At 41.0% G+C, this 18,299-nt stretch overlaps 1 protein-coding gene across 1 annotated transcript; it reads left to right on the top strand.

Annotated features, from left to right (window-relative positions):
* The first annotated feature begins 517 nt into the window (after positions 1-517).
* On the top strand, positions 518-15,599 carry LOC146377067 (dysbindin-A-like). The gene is made up of 10 exons (XM_084943039.1): positions 518-667; positions 1,499-1,552; positions 1,986-2,036; positions 2,141-2,201; positions 4,593-4,725; positions 5,258-5,390; positions 5,729-5,751; positions 5,864-6,010; positions 11,806-11,931; positions 13,163-15,599. The coding sequence occupies exons 1-10, from the start codon at positions 612-614 to the stop codon at positions 13,429-13,431; spliced, it is 1,053 nt and encodes a 350-aa protein (XP_084799165.1). The 5' UTR covers positions 518-611; the 3' UTR covers positions 13,432-15,599.
* Positions 15,600-18,299: the final 2,700 nt, after the last annotated feature.

Genomic DNA, 18,299 nt, shown 5'->3' on the forward strand with positions numbered 1-18,299 from the left:
CAGAAAATGATTCCTCTGAGTGTCACCTGTAAAGAAAATAAAAGAAATATACCAGTAAAACACCACAGGATTATAAAAAGGACAAGAGATGAATCGTTCATCTGGTGATTTAGTACACAGAGCAGCAAAATAAACATTTTAATACCAGTTAATTATCTTGTCACTGAGCTGCTGTTTACTTTTAAGGTGATGGAAAGCTAAACCGTCCCACAGGCTGATAAAGGAAATGTGGAAATCACTTTAATGTGTCACAGATCAAAGTGAAAATAATGTGACTGACTGAACCGATGCTCTGCGTGTCCTGTGTTGTAGTAGCTGCTTTTTCACCACAGTAAAAAAGACAAGACAGCAACTCAGTCCAATGAAAGCTGAACTCGACTTATCGACATAAGACCTCAAGAAGTGAAAATCACGAGACCATGTTCAGTCGTTTGTTCGATATGATTTATTTTATTGATTTTGAGCGACATTTTGTCCACACTCCATAACAGTGGGTGGCAGTAAAGCACCATTCTGCTGTTTGCAGCCGCTAATACACGTCAACAAGACGAGAGCGAGCGGTGGCTACAGCTAGCTGTCAGGACCAATATCGCGCGTGTCCGAGAGGCATCATGTTTGAAAACTTCAGAGAAAAGCTTCACATCGTCCAGCAGGATTTCACAACGGGGTTGGTCCGCTGTTTTCTGCACTAGTGAACTTTGGGTAACGTTAGCTGAGTTCATGCATTAGGTCTTGCCAGCGTGTAGCATAGCAGGTAACGATAGCTAATGAAAAAACAACTGCCGTGTGTGCTACAGAGAGAGCAGCGGTTACTGAACCAACGTACAATTCTGCTTTTGTGCTGGCTTTATGGACTCCTGAATGCGTCAGCATACCCAGTACTAATTTCGATTTGTTAGCGTGCCAACTGGTGCGATCCCAGCTGTTTACGTTATTGCTGTCAGCTGATAGTCATGTGATGACCCCCTCCCACAAACAAACTTTTGGAGTGCAGCTGTTTTGTGTGTTTGAGGGAGAGAGTGTGTGTAATCGGGCTCTATTCTAAGAAGCAGGTTCAGCTAATAACGCGTTTGTTATCGCTGAGATGAGGGAAACTCTGTTTGTGTTCATCAAATAGAGTTAGCGTTAACTCTGAGGCAGTTACCAAGGTAACAGACGTTAGTTACGTTAGTTTGTTACTTTGTGTTCTTGACTTAAATGCGTTTTTGTAACAGTGTGATCATGGAGATGGTGTCAATATTTGAATGAATATGAGGCTGAAATAACTTAGAGTCTCACACTAAACTGAAAATAATGCAGCCTGCCGACAGTGTGCGTTCTGACTACAGTTCATGTTAACTTTAATGGATGAATATTAAACATTTTGAAATGTTCAGAAAGTTTGAGATGAGCCTCGACATATTTTGCACTAAAAATCACCTAAATCAGTCTCAGTGGGTTGACCCAAAAATCTGATCCGCTCTAAGAGGATCTTTTTCCTTTTCTTGTCTCCCCACAGCTTCAAGACACTTGGAGACAAATCAAGAAATACCAAAATGAAGAGGAGACCCAGGTGAGAGCTGGGTCTAAAAAAAGTAATAAATAAATAAACATATACATATATGTCTATATACATATATGTGTATATATATATATATATATATATGTGTGTACACACCGTGTATAAGTAATGGTGACCAGCCACGTTCTTGTGGAAGGCTGAGTTTCACCAAGCCAACCAGCAGCTTTGATTCAGAAACCTGTTTTGCCGTCGGGTAACAGTACTAACCACTTCATCACTGTGCTGCTCATCCTATGCCTGAAAAAGGCTTAAGATTCCTCAGGAAACTCAACTTAGTATCTGGATATAATGCAATAAATGCAGTGTTGTTTCATTAGAGTATAAGGATTAGCAGAAATGGCTAGCCATAATAAGCTGACCATGTAAGTAAGCAGCTTCATTTGTGACAGACAAACATTGTGTGATCCGTCTGTCTGTTGTCCAGGTTTGAAGAGCATGTTCCTCATTTCAGTGCTGGCCTGGAAGTCCTGAACAGGTGTCCTCTCTCTCTCACACACACACACACACACACACACATTGAGTGTATTACGAAGTTTGATATAAAAGTTGTGTTTATGCTATTAAAATGATTATTTGTAGGTATGAGGAGAGTTGGTTTCTGCTGCATAAAAGAACGAAGGACTGTGCTCAGGCTGCAGAGGTACGAGCTATTTCTCTGTTTTTGCCTTGTTAGAAATCTACTTTCACGTCTCGCGGCATCGTTCGTTTACCTAAATTTAAGAGGTAGAAAAACTAAAAAACCTCTTTTAAAATTATTATTGTGTAAGTAAAACAGTAGGACTGAATGAGGGTATGATATCTCTTTTCTTTTTTCCACTGTTTGTCTGGGGTTGCTTGAATATCAGTTGTATAGAGTTTGCGACTGTGACATTAATGCAAAGCTAGGTCATTTTAATATTCATTAGTGACTGAAGAAAAGTTATCTCTACTTCTAAGAGTTATGTCTCTTAAAAGTAGAGATAGTGTCCGTCTCCTGAATCCAAACAGGAAGCCAAAACAGGAGAAATCTGCTCTCTCTTTCTAGTCCCTGTCAGGACTCTTGCTGCAGCATTTTGGATTAGCTGAAGGCTTTTCAGGGAGTTTTTAGGACTTCCTGATAATAATGAATTACAGTCGTCCAGCCTGGAAGTAATAAATGCATGAACTAGTTTTTCAGCGTCACTCTGAGACAGGATATTTCTAACTTTAGAGATGTTGCACAAATGGAAGAAAGCAGTCTTACATATTTGTTTAATATGTGCGTTGAAGGACATGTCCTGGTCAAAAATGACTCCAAGGTTCCTCACAGTGTTACTGGAGGCCAAGGTAATGCCATCCAGAGTAAGAATCTGCTTAGATACCATATTTCTAAGCTTTTCAGGGCCGAGTACAATAACCTCAGTTTGATCTGAATTAAGAAGCAGAAAGTTAGCGGCCATCCAGGTCTTTATGTCTTTAAGACATTCCTGCAGTTTAACTCATTGGTGTGTGTTAGGTGATCTGCAGATGATCTGTTAGGTACGTAAGACTGGAGCTCTGCTTCCTTACCTACTCTGGATGGTCACTTTTTGGGGCGTTTAATAAATGTGGCCAGATTTCTAGAAATGAGAGCTGTGCCATCCAAAGTGGGATGGATGCTGTCTCTCCTAACAAGGCCAGGTTTCCTACACAAAGTTGCTTCCTCCTCATCGTCACCCAGCCAGCTATCTTAGCTAATTATAGGCCAATCTCCAACCTTCCTTTCATATCAAACATCCTTGAAAGAGTAGTTGTCAAACAGCTAACAGATCATCTGCAGAGGAATGGCTTATTGCAGAGTTTCAGTCAGGTTTCAGAGCTCATCACAGCACAGAAACAGCTTTAGTGAAGGTTACAAATGATCTTCTTATGGCCTCTGACAGTGGACTCATCTCTGTGCTTGTCCTGCTAGACCTCAGTGCAGCGTTCGATACTGTCGACCATAATATCCTATTAGAGCGATTAGAACATGCTGTAGGTATTACAGGTACTGCACTGCAGTGGTTTGTATCATATCTATCTAATAGACTCCAATTTGTGCATGTAAATGGAGAGTCCTCTTCACACACTGAGGTTAGTTATGGAGTTCCACAGGGTTCAGTGCTAGGACCAGTTGGCCTATTATACATGCTTCCCTTAGGCAGTATTATTCAAAGGTGTTGCATTACAATTTAATTGGTGTGCAGATGACACCCAGCTCTTATCTGTACATGAAGCCAGATGATGCACATGAATTAGTTAAACTGCAGGAATGTCTTAGAGATGTAGAGACCTGCATTTTTGCTTCTAAATTCAGATGTGATTGAGGTTACTTGGCCCTAAAAATCTGAGAAACATGTCCAACCAAATACGGACACCAGATGGCTTTTCTTTGGTCTCTAGTCTGTTGAAATTTCCAACTGTGAACTCTTAAAACCAGGCTTCTGTTCTTCTTATCATTTTCATCTTTCATTACATTCTCATTCATCATATTAATCAGACTTATAGTTTTAGCTCTTTATTGTTATTGTACAGTAACACTGGTGAAAGTCGAAACTAGTTCATGCATTTATTACTTCCAGGCTGGACGACTGTAATTCATTATTATCAGGAAGTCCTAAAAACTCCCTGAAAAGCCTTCAGCTAATCCAAAATGCTGCAGCAAGAGTCCTGACAGGGACTAGAAAGAGAGAGCAGATTTCTCCTGTTTTGGCTTCCTGTTAAATCCAGAATCAGTTCGTAGGCTCTTTAAAAGTAGAACGGCATAAATAAATGTTTATGTATTTGTATTTCTTTATAATTTTTTTAAGCTCAGCACTTCACAGATACAGTGATTTCTAGCAATTCATAGATTACAACTAAGGAAGTGGCTGCAGGACAACACAGAGTGACTTCAACCTAAAAAATAAAAACAACAACTCTGAATCAGCTCTGCTTATATTCAGTTAGTCAAACAGTTAGATAGCCTGTGGTTTTGTGCCTGCGGCAATCACAGATGACCTAACAGTTCCTACTGCCTCTGATCTGCTCACGGTCACACCTCTGTTTGTTTCAGGCACTGGATGGTGACATAGTGATGCTCTCAGCACACTGGGAGAGAAAAATGACGTCACTAACACAACTGCATGAACAACTGCAAAGCTTGCCAGCCTTTATCAGCGATCTTGATGCCATCACTGCTAACATAGGTTCGTGTTCATTTCTGTGGTCAGATGACGATATGATGTCAGCCACCTCAGCGTTTAGAGCTTCTACTTTAAGGATTGAACACAAAACCTCAAGTTTCCATGTTGAGTAATGCTTTACACTGAGGTCTGACAGCTATGCTACAAAGCTGAGTTAAGTGTTAATACAAAATAATAAGATAAACCTTTATTAGTCCACGTGTGGGAAATTTGTTACATTGTTACCCTGACTTAAGCAATGAGAGAAACTTAGTAAAGGGATGATAACAATATGTTAAATGTAGTCTTATTAACAGAGATTGTATTAAAAAGCAACTTGTATTGTGAGCACCTTAGTATATCAGTAATTCCAAGGACATGCAGTTTATGCCTTCACATTTTCCAGCAGCTCTTCCTGCACTGCTCATATTAAAGAGACCGAAACAATCTGGCCAACAAAGACAACAAAATTTGACTTTTTACACATGGGCAGTGTTTTTGACAAAATGGAACAAAGATGCAGATTTTTGTGGTGTTTATGTGCGATTGTTTCTAGCTCATTTGGAAGGCGACTTTGAGGAAATGGAGAGCAGACTGGTTTACCTGGAGGCACTGTGTTTGCAGTGTGAGCAGCAGACAGCCAAACAGCAACATATCAACCAATCAGAAAACTACAAGAAAAAAAAAAGGTATGACAGTTTATTTTTCCTTCTTAATGAAAAACTTTTATATGTGAGATATTAAAATCAAACTGATTTAAAAAGTGATAAAATGATCTTTATGTAATTATAAACATCAAAAACAGACCATTTATATAGAAATAGGCAGGCATCAGTGAAATGTATTGTCTTAGATTTATGGTTGTCATTTTTGAGTGTCTTTATGGCTCCTGTCAGTTTGATTAAACTAATTACATTCAAAATGAAAAAGCAGAAGTGTGACCACATTATTTAAACTGTCAGAGAAATAGAATGACCTTATGGCAAATGTTTGGGTGATTAATGAAAATCTTCCTTTCTGTAAACAGGAGGGAGTTGGAATTACTGGAAGGTGAGTTTCTGTGTGTTCATCCTCCAGTTTCTTACATGTTATTCTCAACAATGGTAAACCTGGTAAAATACCAGCAGATGTTGTTTAAGCTGCGTTTCTTCCTGTTTTGTAGAGGAGTTGGGTTCTGAGCATGCTCAGAAAGTAGCAGAGCTGGAGCTGGTCATGCAGCAAAAACTGAGAGAGCGACAGAAAGTCTATGAAGAAGCCTTTAACCAAGATGTGGAAAAATACCTGTCCACTGGATACCTGCAGAACAGAGGTGAGTCAAATGAAAGATTGTTAACACTACTTTGTCTAACTATATGAAAATGTATAAATAATGAAATAACAAATAGCCTTTAACACCCAAACAAAGACATCTGCTAAGAAAATGACTAATGGTGAATAACTTCAGGATAATAAAAAATAATCCATATCTTGCTCCAAATTGGCTTTTTTTCATCGGCTCCGTCTCTTCATATATAAGATGGAGCACAGCTTATCTTAATGACCTTGTAGTACCATATCACCCTATTAGAGCACTTCGCTCTCGCACTGCAGCCCTACTTGTTGTTCCTAGAGTATTTAAAAGTAGAATGGGAGGCAGAGCCTTCAGTTTTCAGGCCCCTCTTCTGTGGAACCAGCTTCCAGTTTGGATTCAGGAGACAGACACTATCTCTACTTTTAAGATTAGGCTTCAAACTTTCCTTTTTGCTAAAGCATATAGTTAGGGCTGGACCAGGTGACCCTGAATCCTCCCTTAGTTATGCTGCAATAGGTGTAGGCTGCCGGGGGCTCCCATGATGCACTGGGTGTTGCTTCTTCATTCACTGTGTATTTATACACCACTCTGCATTTAGTCATTATTGTTATTCTCTCTTCCACAGTGTCTTTATCCTCTCTTCCTGCCATCAGCCCAAACAGTTCTGCTAGAGGTTGTTTTTACCTTGCAGTATAAAGTGCCATGAGGCGACTGCTGTTGTAATTTGGTGCAAAATAAATTAAAGTGAACTGTATCAGCCAGGACTAGTTGGGGGTTAGGAGAGGAAGACCACTGTACCACAGTACCTTTAATAAGGGTTAGGGTTTCTGTGCTGTGATGAGCTCTGAAACCTGACTGAAACTCTGCAAATAAGCCATTCCTCTGCAGATGGTCAGTTAGCTGGTTTACAGAGATAAAAGGAAGGTTGGAGCTTATCCTAAGACAGCTGAGTCAAGTGATGGCTTTTCAAGCAATGGTTATTTACTGCTAATTTGAAGGCCTGGGGTATGTAGCCCATTAAAAGAGGCCACATACAGCCTCTTTTACATTTTTAGAAGTCATGTGAGTAGGGCTGCCACGATTAGTCGACTAGTCACGATTACGTCGACTATCAAAATCGTCGACGACTGATTTAATAGTCGACGCGTCGTTTGAAGCTTTGTAAGATCACAAAAGACGCAGGAATAAGTAGTAGGATTTAAGAGTGTAATAACGGACTGAAACAGAAGATGGCAGCACTGCATGTACAAGGATGCCAGCTGCCGTTAAACCCCGAAGAAGAAGTAGCTGTGTCCGGTGTCGTAGCTGTGTCCAAATTCAGGAACCGCATCCTACTGTGCCCGCATTTGTAGGCCGAAGACTCCGACAAATGCATAGCCCAGCTCAGTTTCCAACAATGGCGGCAGCTGGTTAGTTTTAATGTTACTCTTATTATTCTTTCTGGGTCACAAAATAAACGTTTAACATATTTTCAGGCGAGAATGTAGCTGTGTAAACCTCAAATACCTGTTCAGTTTATCAAGACACCACATATTTTCAAAAGCGCTCCGACGTTTTCACAGACGTCTGTTACCCACTAGCTCGATAGCTAGCCGGGGGCAAGGCTCACTAGAGCCGTGAGAACACCGGACTCCCGGCTAATCGTTTTCAAACCCACCGCCGTCTTTCGTTACTCAGGTTAAACATGATGTATAAGTCACTTAGATAACTTAAAAAATGTTATTGTTTGGCTTTTTTCAGTCTATTATTTGTTCCTGAGTAAATCGGTTTGGCTGAGATTAAAGTTATAGTTTTTACACAGCTGAATAAACGTCAAGCAGACAGCTGATCATCAGAAGTGTGAGATGCTCGAGAATTTACTCCGGTGTCCTGTTATATTTTAGACAGCAAGGAGTTTATTAAACTTCACTGAAACAATCTGCAAATTTCATTAAAATGTAATAAACTATCATCTTGTCTTTATGTTTAGTTAGCACATACCTTAAACACTTAAAGCTGTAAGCTAATGATAGTTATATAAGAGCAGATGCTGCTGGTGCAATAAGCTGTTTTACGTCCAATGGATGATGATCTGATTAGTCGACTAATCGCAAAAATAATCGGTGACTAATCGACTATCAAAACAATCGTTTGTGGCAGCGCTACATTTGAGTCTAATAATAGATTAAATGCAAAGGCTGTCATTTTCAGCAACTGCATGGATGTTAAAATCACCCACTCTAATTATTTTACCTGAACTGAGTACTAAAAAAAAGTCTGAGACAACAGAGAATTAAAATAAGGGCGAGGTTAGGGGATCAGTCCCATGTTTGCAGTGGTGATTGAGAGGTTGCAGGGGCGTCTGTATTGTGTTCTGGCAGACAACACTGTGATCTGTGTGTGTGTGTGTGAGAGAGAAGGGTGCAAAGGGGAACATGCAAGGAGCAGAGGTAGTGATGTTAGATGAGTTTAAATTCCTGGGCTCAACCATCCAAAGCAGACGGTGCACAGGAAAGGTGAGGAGGAGAATGCAGGCAAGGTGGAGTGGTTGGAGGTGTTTGACACTGACAAAAAGATAGGAGGCTGAGCTCTGAGGTCTCAAGATGTTAGGACTTTAACCGGGAGTGGCCAGAATGGACAAGATTACAAATGAATATTTAAAAAAGTCAGCCTTCATCACTGTCTGATAAATACATAGTCGGCCAGGATTAAATACTACCCCTGGGTAGCAATCAACCAACACGTGTGGCCAAACGCTGTAACCCCTAAGGGTGCTAACATTGAAAAAATAAAAAATACAGAGGTTTATACATATGAAAACAATAGCAAAACCTCCATGTTCTATAAAATTGTAAAAGATTTGTAGTGTTATATCTAGGGATGGGTATCGTTTAGGTTTATCCGATACCGGTGCCAAACTGGTACTTTTCAAATGGTGCCGGTGCTTAAACGGTGCTGAACCGGTGCTTAAAGAATGGAGAACACAAACTTTGTCCTAAAACCTCTCATGTTCAGCTGTTTTTTTGTAAAAAGATAACAATGTTAGACTTTCCTGCAGGTATAGGGCATATATGGTATCACTCTTATCAAACAAGAAGACAGCCGCATGTAGCTACGACGGTGTTTGCTAGTTCACCTTACATGCATTAATGTAATAACGTGGTTAGCCTACTCAACGTAAATTACACACGAACAACATTAAGCTAATCACCCAGAGAAGAACGGCTGCTGCCATCATCATCCGTCATCATTTCTGCTACACTGGCAGGGCTAAGGGCCAGGACTCTCCTCTTCGGGTTCTTGGGGGATGTTGCTAACTCCGGGTCCAATAACAGGCACCACACCCACAGTAGATGTGCTCGCTGTGAGGTCTCGCAGCAAGCTATCAAATATGGCGCATTTCTCGGCTTTTAAAAAAATGCTATACGTCACCAGGTGTTTCATCAGATTCGAGGAGTTACCTCCTTTGCACAGTATCAACTTAAAGCACTTGTTGCAGGCTGCTGAGTTTGCATCTTTTGCTGTGACGTACAGCCAGACTTTTGACCGCTTCGCCTTGGGCATTTTTAATCTGTAGCTCTGCTCTAAAAGAACGTACGTAAAACGATTGGCTAGAATCCAAAGTGTGTGACATCTCAGGGGGAAAAAAAGCACCGAAATAAAGCACGGAAATGTGCGCTCTTTTCGTTCTGGTTACTACCATTTATGTCAGAACAGGTGCCATAATGGCACCGGATACCGGTACCCATCCCTAGTTCTATCATCTGGATGAGATAGACTTCATATGTCTGTGTGTGTTAGTGAACGAGTGAGCTGGTGTCTGTAACCCTTTAAAAGAGTATGTGGCAGCTGCAAGGAAGAAAAGTGAGCGTGCTCTGATCAGTGTTGGTCAAGTTACTTGAAAATAGTAATTAGTTACTAATAATTGATTACTTCTACGGGAAAGTAATCCTGTAACTTTACTGATTTCTTATTTTCAACAGTAATTAGTTACTTATTACTTAGTTACTTAAAAAAAACATGATCCACAACCTGAATATGTAATAAAGCAATGGACCTTCCAGCTCAATGCTATTTTCTCTGCATGATCATCATATAAAATGTAATCAAATAAAAAGAGTCTCTTTTTAAAACTTGTTTTATTAGTTTTAATCTTTTAACTTTATGCACATTGCATTAGGCACAAATTACATTATGTGCAACAGTCTCTGATTTTCTGCATATTCCAGCATATAAAATAAAATAATGTTGTGTCTTTACACTCAGTCTTTCAAATAGATGCAAGTAAAACACAGCAGAAAATAAATAAAATCAAAGATTCAGCAGCTCTTAAATCTGTTGTCACCTGTTTAGCAGGAGTGGGGCGGGTGGAGGTTTGCCCACAGCGGTCATGTCAGTGGGAGGATCCGGGGGTTTCTCTGTGAATGTCACGTTCCCGTGGCAGCGTGCTCGCTGCTCGCTCAGATTTGAAGTTTAATTTTTCGCTGTAGAAAGAAGTTTTTTCCCACGCAGAGTGAACAGCGGATGCTAATGTTTGTGTCACTTTTACAGAATCAAACTGAAAGTAATGTGATTACTTCCGCGATTTAACACTGCATGGTCGTACTCTCTCCATCACTCCATATTATCCATTGTTGATCTGCACAGGTCTGTTACCGTGGACGTCACACGCTCGGACGTCGCTGTCATGAGACACTCTCACAAACAAAATCACGGTTTAGTAACGCAGCAACACAGCGTGCTTACAGGAACGCAACAGTAATCTAATTGCTTTTTTTGCAATAGTAATCCCTTACTTTACTCGTTACTTGAAAAAAGTAATCGAATTACACTAACGCGTGTAGCTCTGATGCAAATGGTTAGACGTGAATGATAATAATAATTCAGTGTCCAACATAACAGCCCCAGGTCAGTGCCTCGGACTTACTTACATTTTTATTGGTCAGCAAAAAATGTTTATATTTGTATTTTGAATTATTAACGCTGTTGTATTAATACTTATTTTATTTTAAATGATAAAGAATAAAGAATGCAGCACGGTGGTTAGCACTGTTGCCGCACAGCAAGAAGGACCTGAGTTCCATTCCACCATCGGGCCGGGGTCTTTCTGTGTGGAGTTTGCATGTTCTCCCTGTTTGCGTGGGTTCACCCCGCGTACTCCGGCTTCCTCCCACAGTCCAAACACATGCAGTTAGTGGGGACAGGTTAATTGGAAACACTAAATTGCCCACAGGAGTGAATGTGAGTGCGACTGGTTGTCTCCTGTCCGTGTGTTAGACCTGCGACAGACTGGCGACCTGTCCAGGGTGTACCCTGCCTCTTGCCCTAAGACAGATGGGATGGGCTCCAGCGCCCCCCGCGACCCTGGAAAGGATAAGCGGAAGCGAATGGATGGATGGATGATAAAGAACGTTACGAAAACCATGAAATATGGTCTAGTACACCCTATGCCCCCCTTGCTTCCAGTATCACTTAAGAAACTTGAGGTATCACTCACTAGAAAGTGAGCTGCCTGATTTAAACATGCTATCAGGCTAAGATGGGATAAACCTTTATCAGTCCCACACGTGGGAAATTTGTTGTGTCACAGCAGAAAGTGGACAGTGCAAAGTTACAGCAGCAAAAAATTAAGAAAAACACTGGAATAGGATAAGATAAAAGAATAACATCCTATATGACTATTAACAGTTCATCTGCTATACGTGTGTGTGTGTGTACACCCTGTTGATTGAAATGATGCACTGTTTGCCACATGTAGTATGTATCAGTAACTGTAGAGTTCGTATATTAAGTTTAGTATATTGCATAATTGGAATGTACGTTTACTTTTGCAGAGCCAGCAGGTGCTGATGTTTGCTCTCTGGATCAGGTGACACTAACTAACACAGACCAAGAGGCTTTGGATGACTTCCTCAACTCCAGTGGAGATGAAGTCACTACTGAATCATCATTGACATCAGGTAATCTCAACTCAAGACATGTTGTCATAGAGTACAAAGCAGAATTATTTATCCTGACAAAACAAAATCAGCTTGGTAAACTTATACAAACATGTCAAAACATCAGCATGCATTTGTTTAATGTTCCAATAAAATATTTCACACTTGTGGTCAGACGTGTACATGTAGTGATCATGGACATGGCTGTCATGGTCATTTTGGACTTTTCATGATTTCTTTGAACTGTTCTTTTCCAATGGTCCATACAGGGGAAATCAGTAAGTGCATTAGAACAACCCAGGAAATTGATCCCAAACATACATCTAAATGGTTTTATAATGACTAAAAGAAGGTGAATATAAAGCATCTGGAATGACCTGAAGCATTTAGAAAATGCATAAAAGCTGTGTCTGTGATAGTAAACCAGCCAATTTAAATGAATGTTACCAACTCTGTCGAGAAGAGTGGTCAAATATCCTGCTTAAATCATGCCAGAAGCTTGTTAATAGCAACATTGAGTAAAACTTGCTAAAGGACATTGAACCAAATATTGAAGGTGCATTAGTGCAGCTGTATGGATATTTGCTAATGTGTCTAAATGTGATCCTCTGAGGTTTACAAAAACTGCAAAATAATTAAAAACTTTTCATTCTTTCAAGTAATTTAAGATGTATGCTGTACAATCATTCCACCCTAAAACAGAAAACAATCTAAGAGCTCTTTTTGATGTTGACCCCTGCCCAGTGTTGCCAACTTAGCGACTTTGTCGCTATATTTAGCGGATTTTCAGACCCCCTTTGCGTCTTTTTTTTTCTAAAAAGTGACTAGCGACAAATCTGGCGACTTTTTGAGATGAGAGCACGTATCGCTCTTACTCTCAACAAGCACCGGGTGCTGCCGTGGCCACCTGACCCGTGCCAAAGCGCTCACAGGTGGCGGTCCCCACGCAGCAGTCACCTCCAGCTGCTGTCAGAGCAGGAGGTGCTGACCCCTACGCATCCAAACTGCAAATGAATCGCACATGACGAAGCCGCTGCACCCACCCTGACTGTAACGCAGTCAGTTCTTCTTTTACTTTCTGTGGATCACAAAGTTTAAAACTACTTAAAAACACACACACTTTTTATTAACTCACAACTCGTCTCTACAGAGGAGATATAAATGATGGAAGCATTAAATATTACGGTCAGATGAGGACTGAAAATTAAGCTTGTCGGGTACTCTGTGAAATAAGGCTCGTCTTCTCTAATAGGTCCAGACCTTACACATTGCTCTTCTGAATCTTCGAACCAAACCTCTCCCCCAAACGACCAGCTGTCCAACAAGGATGTATTCTGGCAGCCAGAAGAGGAACTGGCCAGTCCGGAGAGCGATGAGCCTCTGGTGCAGTCAGACGAAGAGGATATTCATCCAGATGTGGCACTGGTTGGTCTCCATGATGTTGGTACACTCAGAGGCTCTGACGACAGTGACAGTTCAGCAGACCTGCGCACTGGCACCTACGCCCTTGGAAAGGCCTGAATGTTGGACCTGTTGCTACTGCATTGATTTAGCAGGGCTTAGAGCTTTTTCTGGTTCTCAAAGATCTTCCAAATGTTAGCCTCCAATGCTTTTTTAAAGATATATTTTCTTTGTTTTTTCAGAATGTAAAGCTTTTGAAACAATGAATTGATTGTACTAACCACATGTAGGCAGGTCAGAAATGTATTCGAACCAAAATCATTGTTGGTTTGTTTAAAAAATCAAACAAACCCAATTTGATGACCTAACTGAGCCTTTAACATTAGGGCGCTGTATGCAAAGTGTTTCACAATCATAAGTATTTATCACCTGTTATAAAAATATCAATCTGTCATAGCAGTGTTTTGCATGTTTATGTGAAATTTATGATCTTTTGTCAGTTTTGAAACCCGGCAAGCTGATGAAGATAAATTCTTCTGACTTAGACAAATGTCTAATGGATGGTTTTCATATTGTAATGTTTTTGTTTTTTTTAATGAATTACATTTGAGGATGATGTGGTTGCACGTTAATTTCCTCTCTTGCATGTTATTGTTTAGAATATTTGATTCCAGCAATATGTGGATGACAACCAAAATGTTCTGAAAAAAGTGCACTAGCTTGGGCCAAGGGACAGACAGGGGACAGTCTACACTGGGGGAAAACATCGGTGGAAAAGCCCCAGAGACGGGCAGATCAGAACACTCGATAGTATGAACTGCTGCTGTACGAGCTGTCTGTATTTCTGTGCACGTGTTCTTGTTCTTTCAGTTTTTTCTATCAAAGGTTCCACTGTTGCATTTTAAGTCTGCTCGTACATTCCTGCACTGCTTATCTGTTATCTGTACTTTCTCAGCTGCAAATCAGGAAATCAGGGACAGGACGCCGTAATCTTGATCGATAAGCTTTGCTAGAAATATTCTTTCTGCAAAGAGAAACTCAGTGAGGCTCGAAGAAAGGAAGATTTGGACGATTCAGCCTTTATTGGATTGACAGTAGAGTTAGACCAGGCACCTCTAGTAATGGGTCTATCCTTCAATACAAGAGTCACCTGCTCAACCCGGTGAATGAAAGCAGCGCTTTGATTAGACAGAGTCTGAAAATCAGTTTTAAGACGAGGATGAGATTGACCGTTGGTCAGCTCCTAAACCATCGACAGCCAGCAAGGACAGAAATATGTATGTCTTGTGAATCTCAGTGACCTTTCCCAAGGAATGAGGCACGCTGCATGGCTGCCAGTATGGTGCAGCTCATTTAGCAGTTGCTTGTGTGCAGGTCATTAATTCTTATTTTGAACTTTCATCCCAGATGTTTCCTGGTCTAAATCCAATAGCAACAAAACTAAGAGCTACAACGTATGTGGAGCCAAGATAGACAGCAAGACAACGTGCGCCACAAAGCTTTAGCTTGTCTTGTGTAGACTGGCATTAATAGGCTGAATTGTACAAATTGACATGAATCCGATGCACTTCAAATTCACTTCAGTGAATTAACCTTTGCAGTGATCAGAAACCTTGGATCATTTTTATTTCTTCAACATAAAAATGTTTTCCACCCCTTTCATAGTTAGGACAAAATGATCTCGGAGCAGTGACAGTAGAGCCAGCTGGTCTCCCATCAGTTTAATATCAGTCCATAGGTTCTTTCTTAATGTGCACGCGCAAACAACCAGGAAAAAGCTGCTGGCTTGTCATCTTCATTAGCTCAAGCTAACAGGACATGGATACACATCGGAAATGGAGACATTATGCAGTAGGATCCACGGAGACCAGAGCTATAAGCAACAATAACTAACTGCAACCACAAGATGGCTGTAATCTCAAGGAGTGAAGGCAAACAGGCAAGTAGCTTTATGGAGCAGTTTGAGGTGAAAGTTGATTTCGTTTTACGATTTCACTAGAAACACACTGCTCTCCTTGGTGTCCTGACAGAATGCCTCTATGTAAAAACCCTCTTTTAATTTGAATAACTTACTAATAAGGAACTGAACTTCAATAGCACTGTGAGTTTATTATTGTTTATTATTTGTATTATTAGCTTGGATCTACTGGCACTGTTGTAATTATCAGGTGGGAATGTATGTCTCATATTGTTTTTACATTCTACAAAAAGGAAAACAGCATATTATTAGATTTGTCTTCTGTAAAATTGATGCATAAATTTCAATAAAAAATATCTGGGACAAAGAACCAGTCATGTGATTTCTTCTTTTTTGCTCATATGCTGACCAGCCTGTGAACTTTGAGTCGCATACAAACTCTATTTCATGTTGCTGCTTCTTTTATTTAAGGAACATTTATAAATTGCAAGCTATAATCTCCTCTGAACTAGAGAAAACTTTATGCATCCACTGCCTTTTTATAAGCTTAGACAAATCATCCCTGTTACACCAAGCAAGCAATGCAAAGTGCTGCAGCCAGACTTTTAACACACTCTAGCAAGTGAGCTCACATTACCTCTATTTTACTTTCTTTAAATTGGCTCCCAAATGATTTTGGAGTTTGTTTTAAAATTCCTACCCTTACATAGAGAGCGCAAAATCCACAAACTCCAGAATAATTTTCTGAATTTCTTGTTAAAATTCGTCTGCCATTCTTTGCTCAGTTGCTCTCTTCCTGAGTCTGTTGCAGGTGATACATTTATGGATAATCTGATACGTAATTCATCATCCAACTCGGGGCCCACAAAGTCATAGGTTTCAGTTTCTGTTGTAACACTGGCTTGTAACAAGAAAGCAGGTCCCTTGAGCCAGGCACTGTCACCACGGCAACAGTCGCAGAGCGTGTGCCTACGTCAGCAGTGTTAGCGCTCGTAAAAACACAGTGCCATTGTTTCGGTTCTGAAATCCTCCTGATTCGCTGCACCGTGTTAGTGAGATATACATAGAACCGCTTCGTCTGGTTACTTGTTGACAAACACGTGAACCTTCATGCGATGCTCACAGAAGTCATTGGCAGGATTGTTGTCTTCAAGTCAGAGGAAGTGCAAATAGTTTCAATGGTCCTCTCTAACAATGAAACTGAAACATCTGTCTATGTCTGCGGTTACTGCAACAGTTTCACATCTGAATCTCAACAATACTTCCAACAAGCTATTATTGAGGTCAGGTCCAGAGAGGAGGGCATCTTTAAGAGAGACGCCATGACACTTTGCACTTGAGTCAAAACCAACTCTGATCTGACCCGGCTTCTGAGGATGGTACACCCCAAAGGTAGGTAAAAACCAACACTGGTTGTCCACTTCAGGTGGAGGAGCCTGTTCAGCATGGTCACAATCAAATATATTCTGCATGAAGGCAAAGAAATTCCTCTTCATTTCAGGCCTTTTTTTGAGGGTGCGATAAAGAGAGGATTAGCATTTGACCACTTGGTCGTGACTGTTGGGCAGCCGCTGGCGAGGTCCCTTAAATGCAAGTGGTGCCACCCACCTGTCGCTGTCATCAATGAACATCTGTCTCTTTATGACCTCTAGGAAAAGTTTGTCTTCAACGGAAAAGCCGATTTTGTTATCGTCCTCAGATGTATCAAAGAGACTGCTTCCAAGAGTGCATGCATTAACTCTCAGTATTTCAGTGGTAGGAAAGACTTTATGCTCAGCCTTACACCCATAATTTGCTTTGATATGAACCATGGCCTTGGACATGGGCGATTGTTTTCAAGCAAATTAGTGTGACAGGCATCCACAGTTGCAGGCTTGTGAGCATCACCTAAACAGACAACACTAATGATAACCCATCACAGGTCTGTGCGTATGGGGCATTGTGAGGACCATTTCTACGCTGCCTCACCTTATGGAGACTAAGTAGGTCACGTGGCAGCAAAAGGAGGATCTCAGCTTTGTTATCGAGTGGTGGGATAAGGTGGGCCTTTGAGATGAGCATGTTCTGCTGCCACCTCAGGGGTAGCTATCTCAGCTCTGTTACTCAGGATGTTATTACATTCAATATTTCTCAGCAGCGCGACTGATGTGGCTCCATCCAGTGACTCCACTACAAAGCCTGTGGCTCTTCCACCCATCATTTCTGTTGTTCCAGCACATGTACAGAGTGTGAATGGAGACTCTGATCCCTTTATGTCATAAACATCAAAAACCTCTGTCCTGGCAAGGGACCGATTACTCTGATCATCAAGCACAACATAAGCCTTTGTCACTTGCTCTTGCTGCACTTTCAGGAAAACTTTCACCAAGCAGATCTTAGGACAGGAAGCTTCTCTCTTAGCCTCTCTGCACACTTCAGTACAAGTGGATGTTACAGCAGGCTGAGTTGTCTCTTCTGTGCCCTCCCCCCCATGACCAAAGAGAGTTGGAAGGGGTGGTCCTGGATGAAGGACAGAGATATGATTCCTCCTTTCACTTCACTTGATTGTTGTGTTACAGTTCTTGGCGATGTGACTGTTGGAAGAACAGCATCTAAAACAGATACCGTTGTCCTTCAGTAAGGTCTTACGCTCCTCAGTAGGTTTAATGTGAAACCCTCTGCAGCACTTGAGGGAATGTGGCTTTTTATGATGCCTTTCTATATCACAGATTTTCTCTCTCAAACTATCTTGACCAGCTTTCTCCTGTGATATTTCCGTCTTGTGTGCAGAGACTGAACCCTTATGAGGCATTCTCATTGTAATATCTGATCTAAAGTGATCTGTTGTAGATGCTAAGAGACTGAAACCTCGGTCATTGCAAGCTTGGGGTGAGAGAAGGAAGACAGGATAAAGACATGCTGTGGAAGAGAGACAGAGGTTAATAACAGATATGATTCAATGCAGAGAGGTCTGTTAACACATAGTGAGTGAGAAAGGTGACTGGAAAGGAAAAACTCAGTGCATCATGGGAATCCCCCGGCAGCCTACGTCTATTGCAGCATAACTAAGGGAGGATTCAGGGTCACCTGG

The sequence above is a fragment of the Perissodus microlepis genome, chromosome 11 (assembly GCF_051167445.1).
Source record: "Perissodus microlepis isolate ML-2025 ecotype Zambia chromosome 11, ASM5116744v1, whole genome shotgun sequence".
NCBI classification, from domain to species: Eukaryota; Metazoa; Chordata; class Actinopteri; order Cichliformes; family Cichlidae; genus Perissodus; species Perissodus microlepis.

Bases quoted from the DNA above. Each gene is read 5' to 3' on its own strand.
- LOC146377067 (XM_084943039.1), top strand. From the start codon at position 612: ATGTTTGAAAACTTCAGAGAAAAGCTTCACATCGTCCAGCAGGATTTC. The intron at 668-1,498 runs GTTGGTCCGCTG...GTCTCCCCACAG, and splicing joins CAGCAGGATTTCACAACGGG to CTTCAAGACACTTGGAGACA. The intron at 5,391-5,728 runs GTATGACAGTTT...TTCTGTAAACAG, and splicing joins AACTACAAGAAAAAAAAAAG to GAGGGAGTTGGAATTACTGG.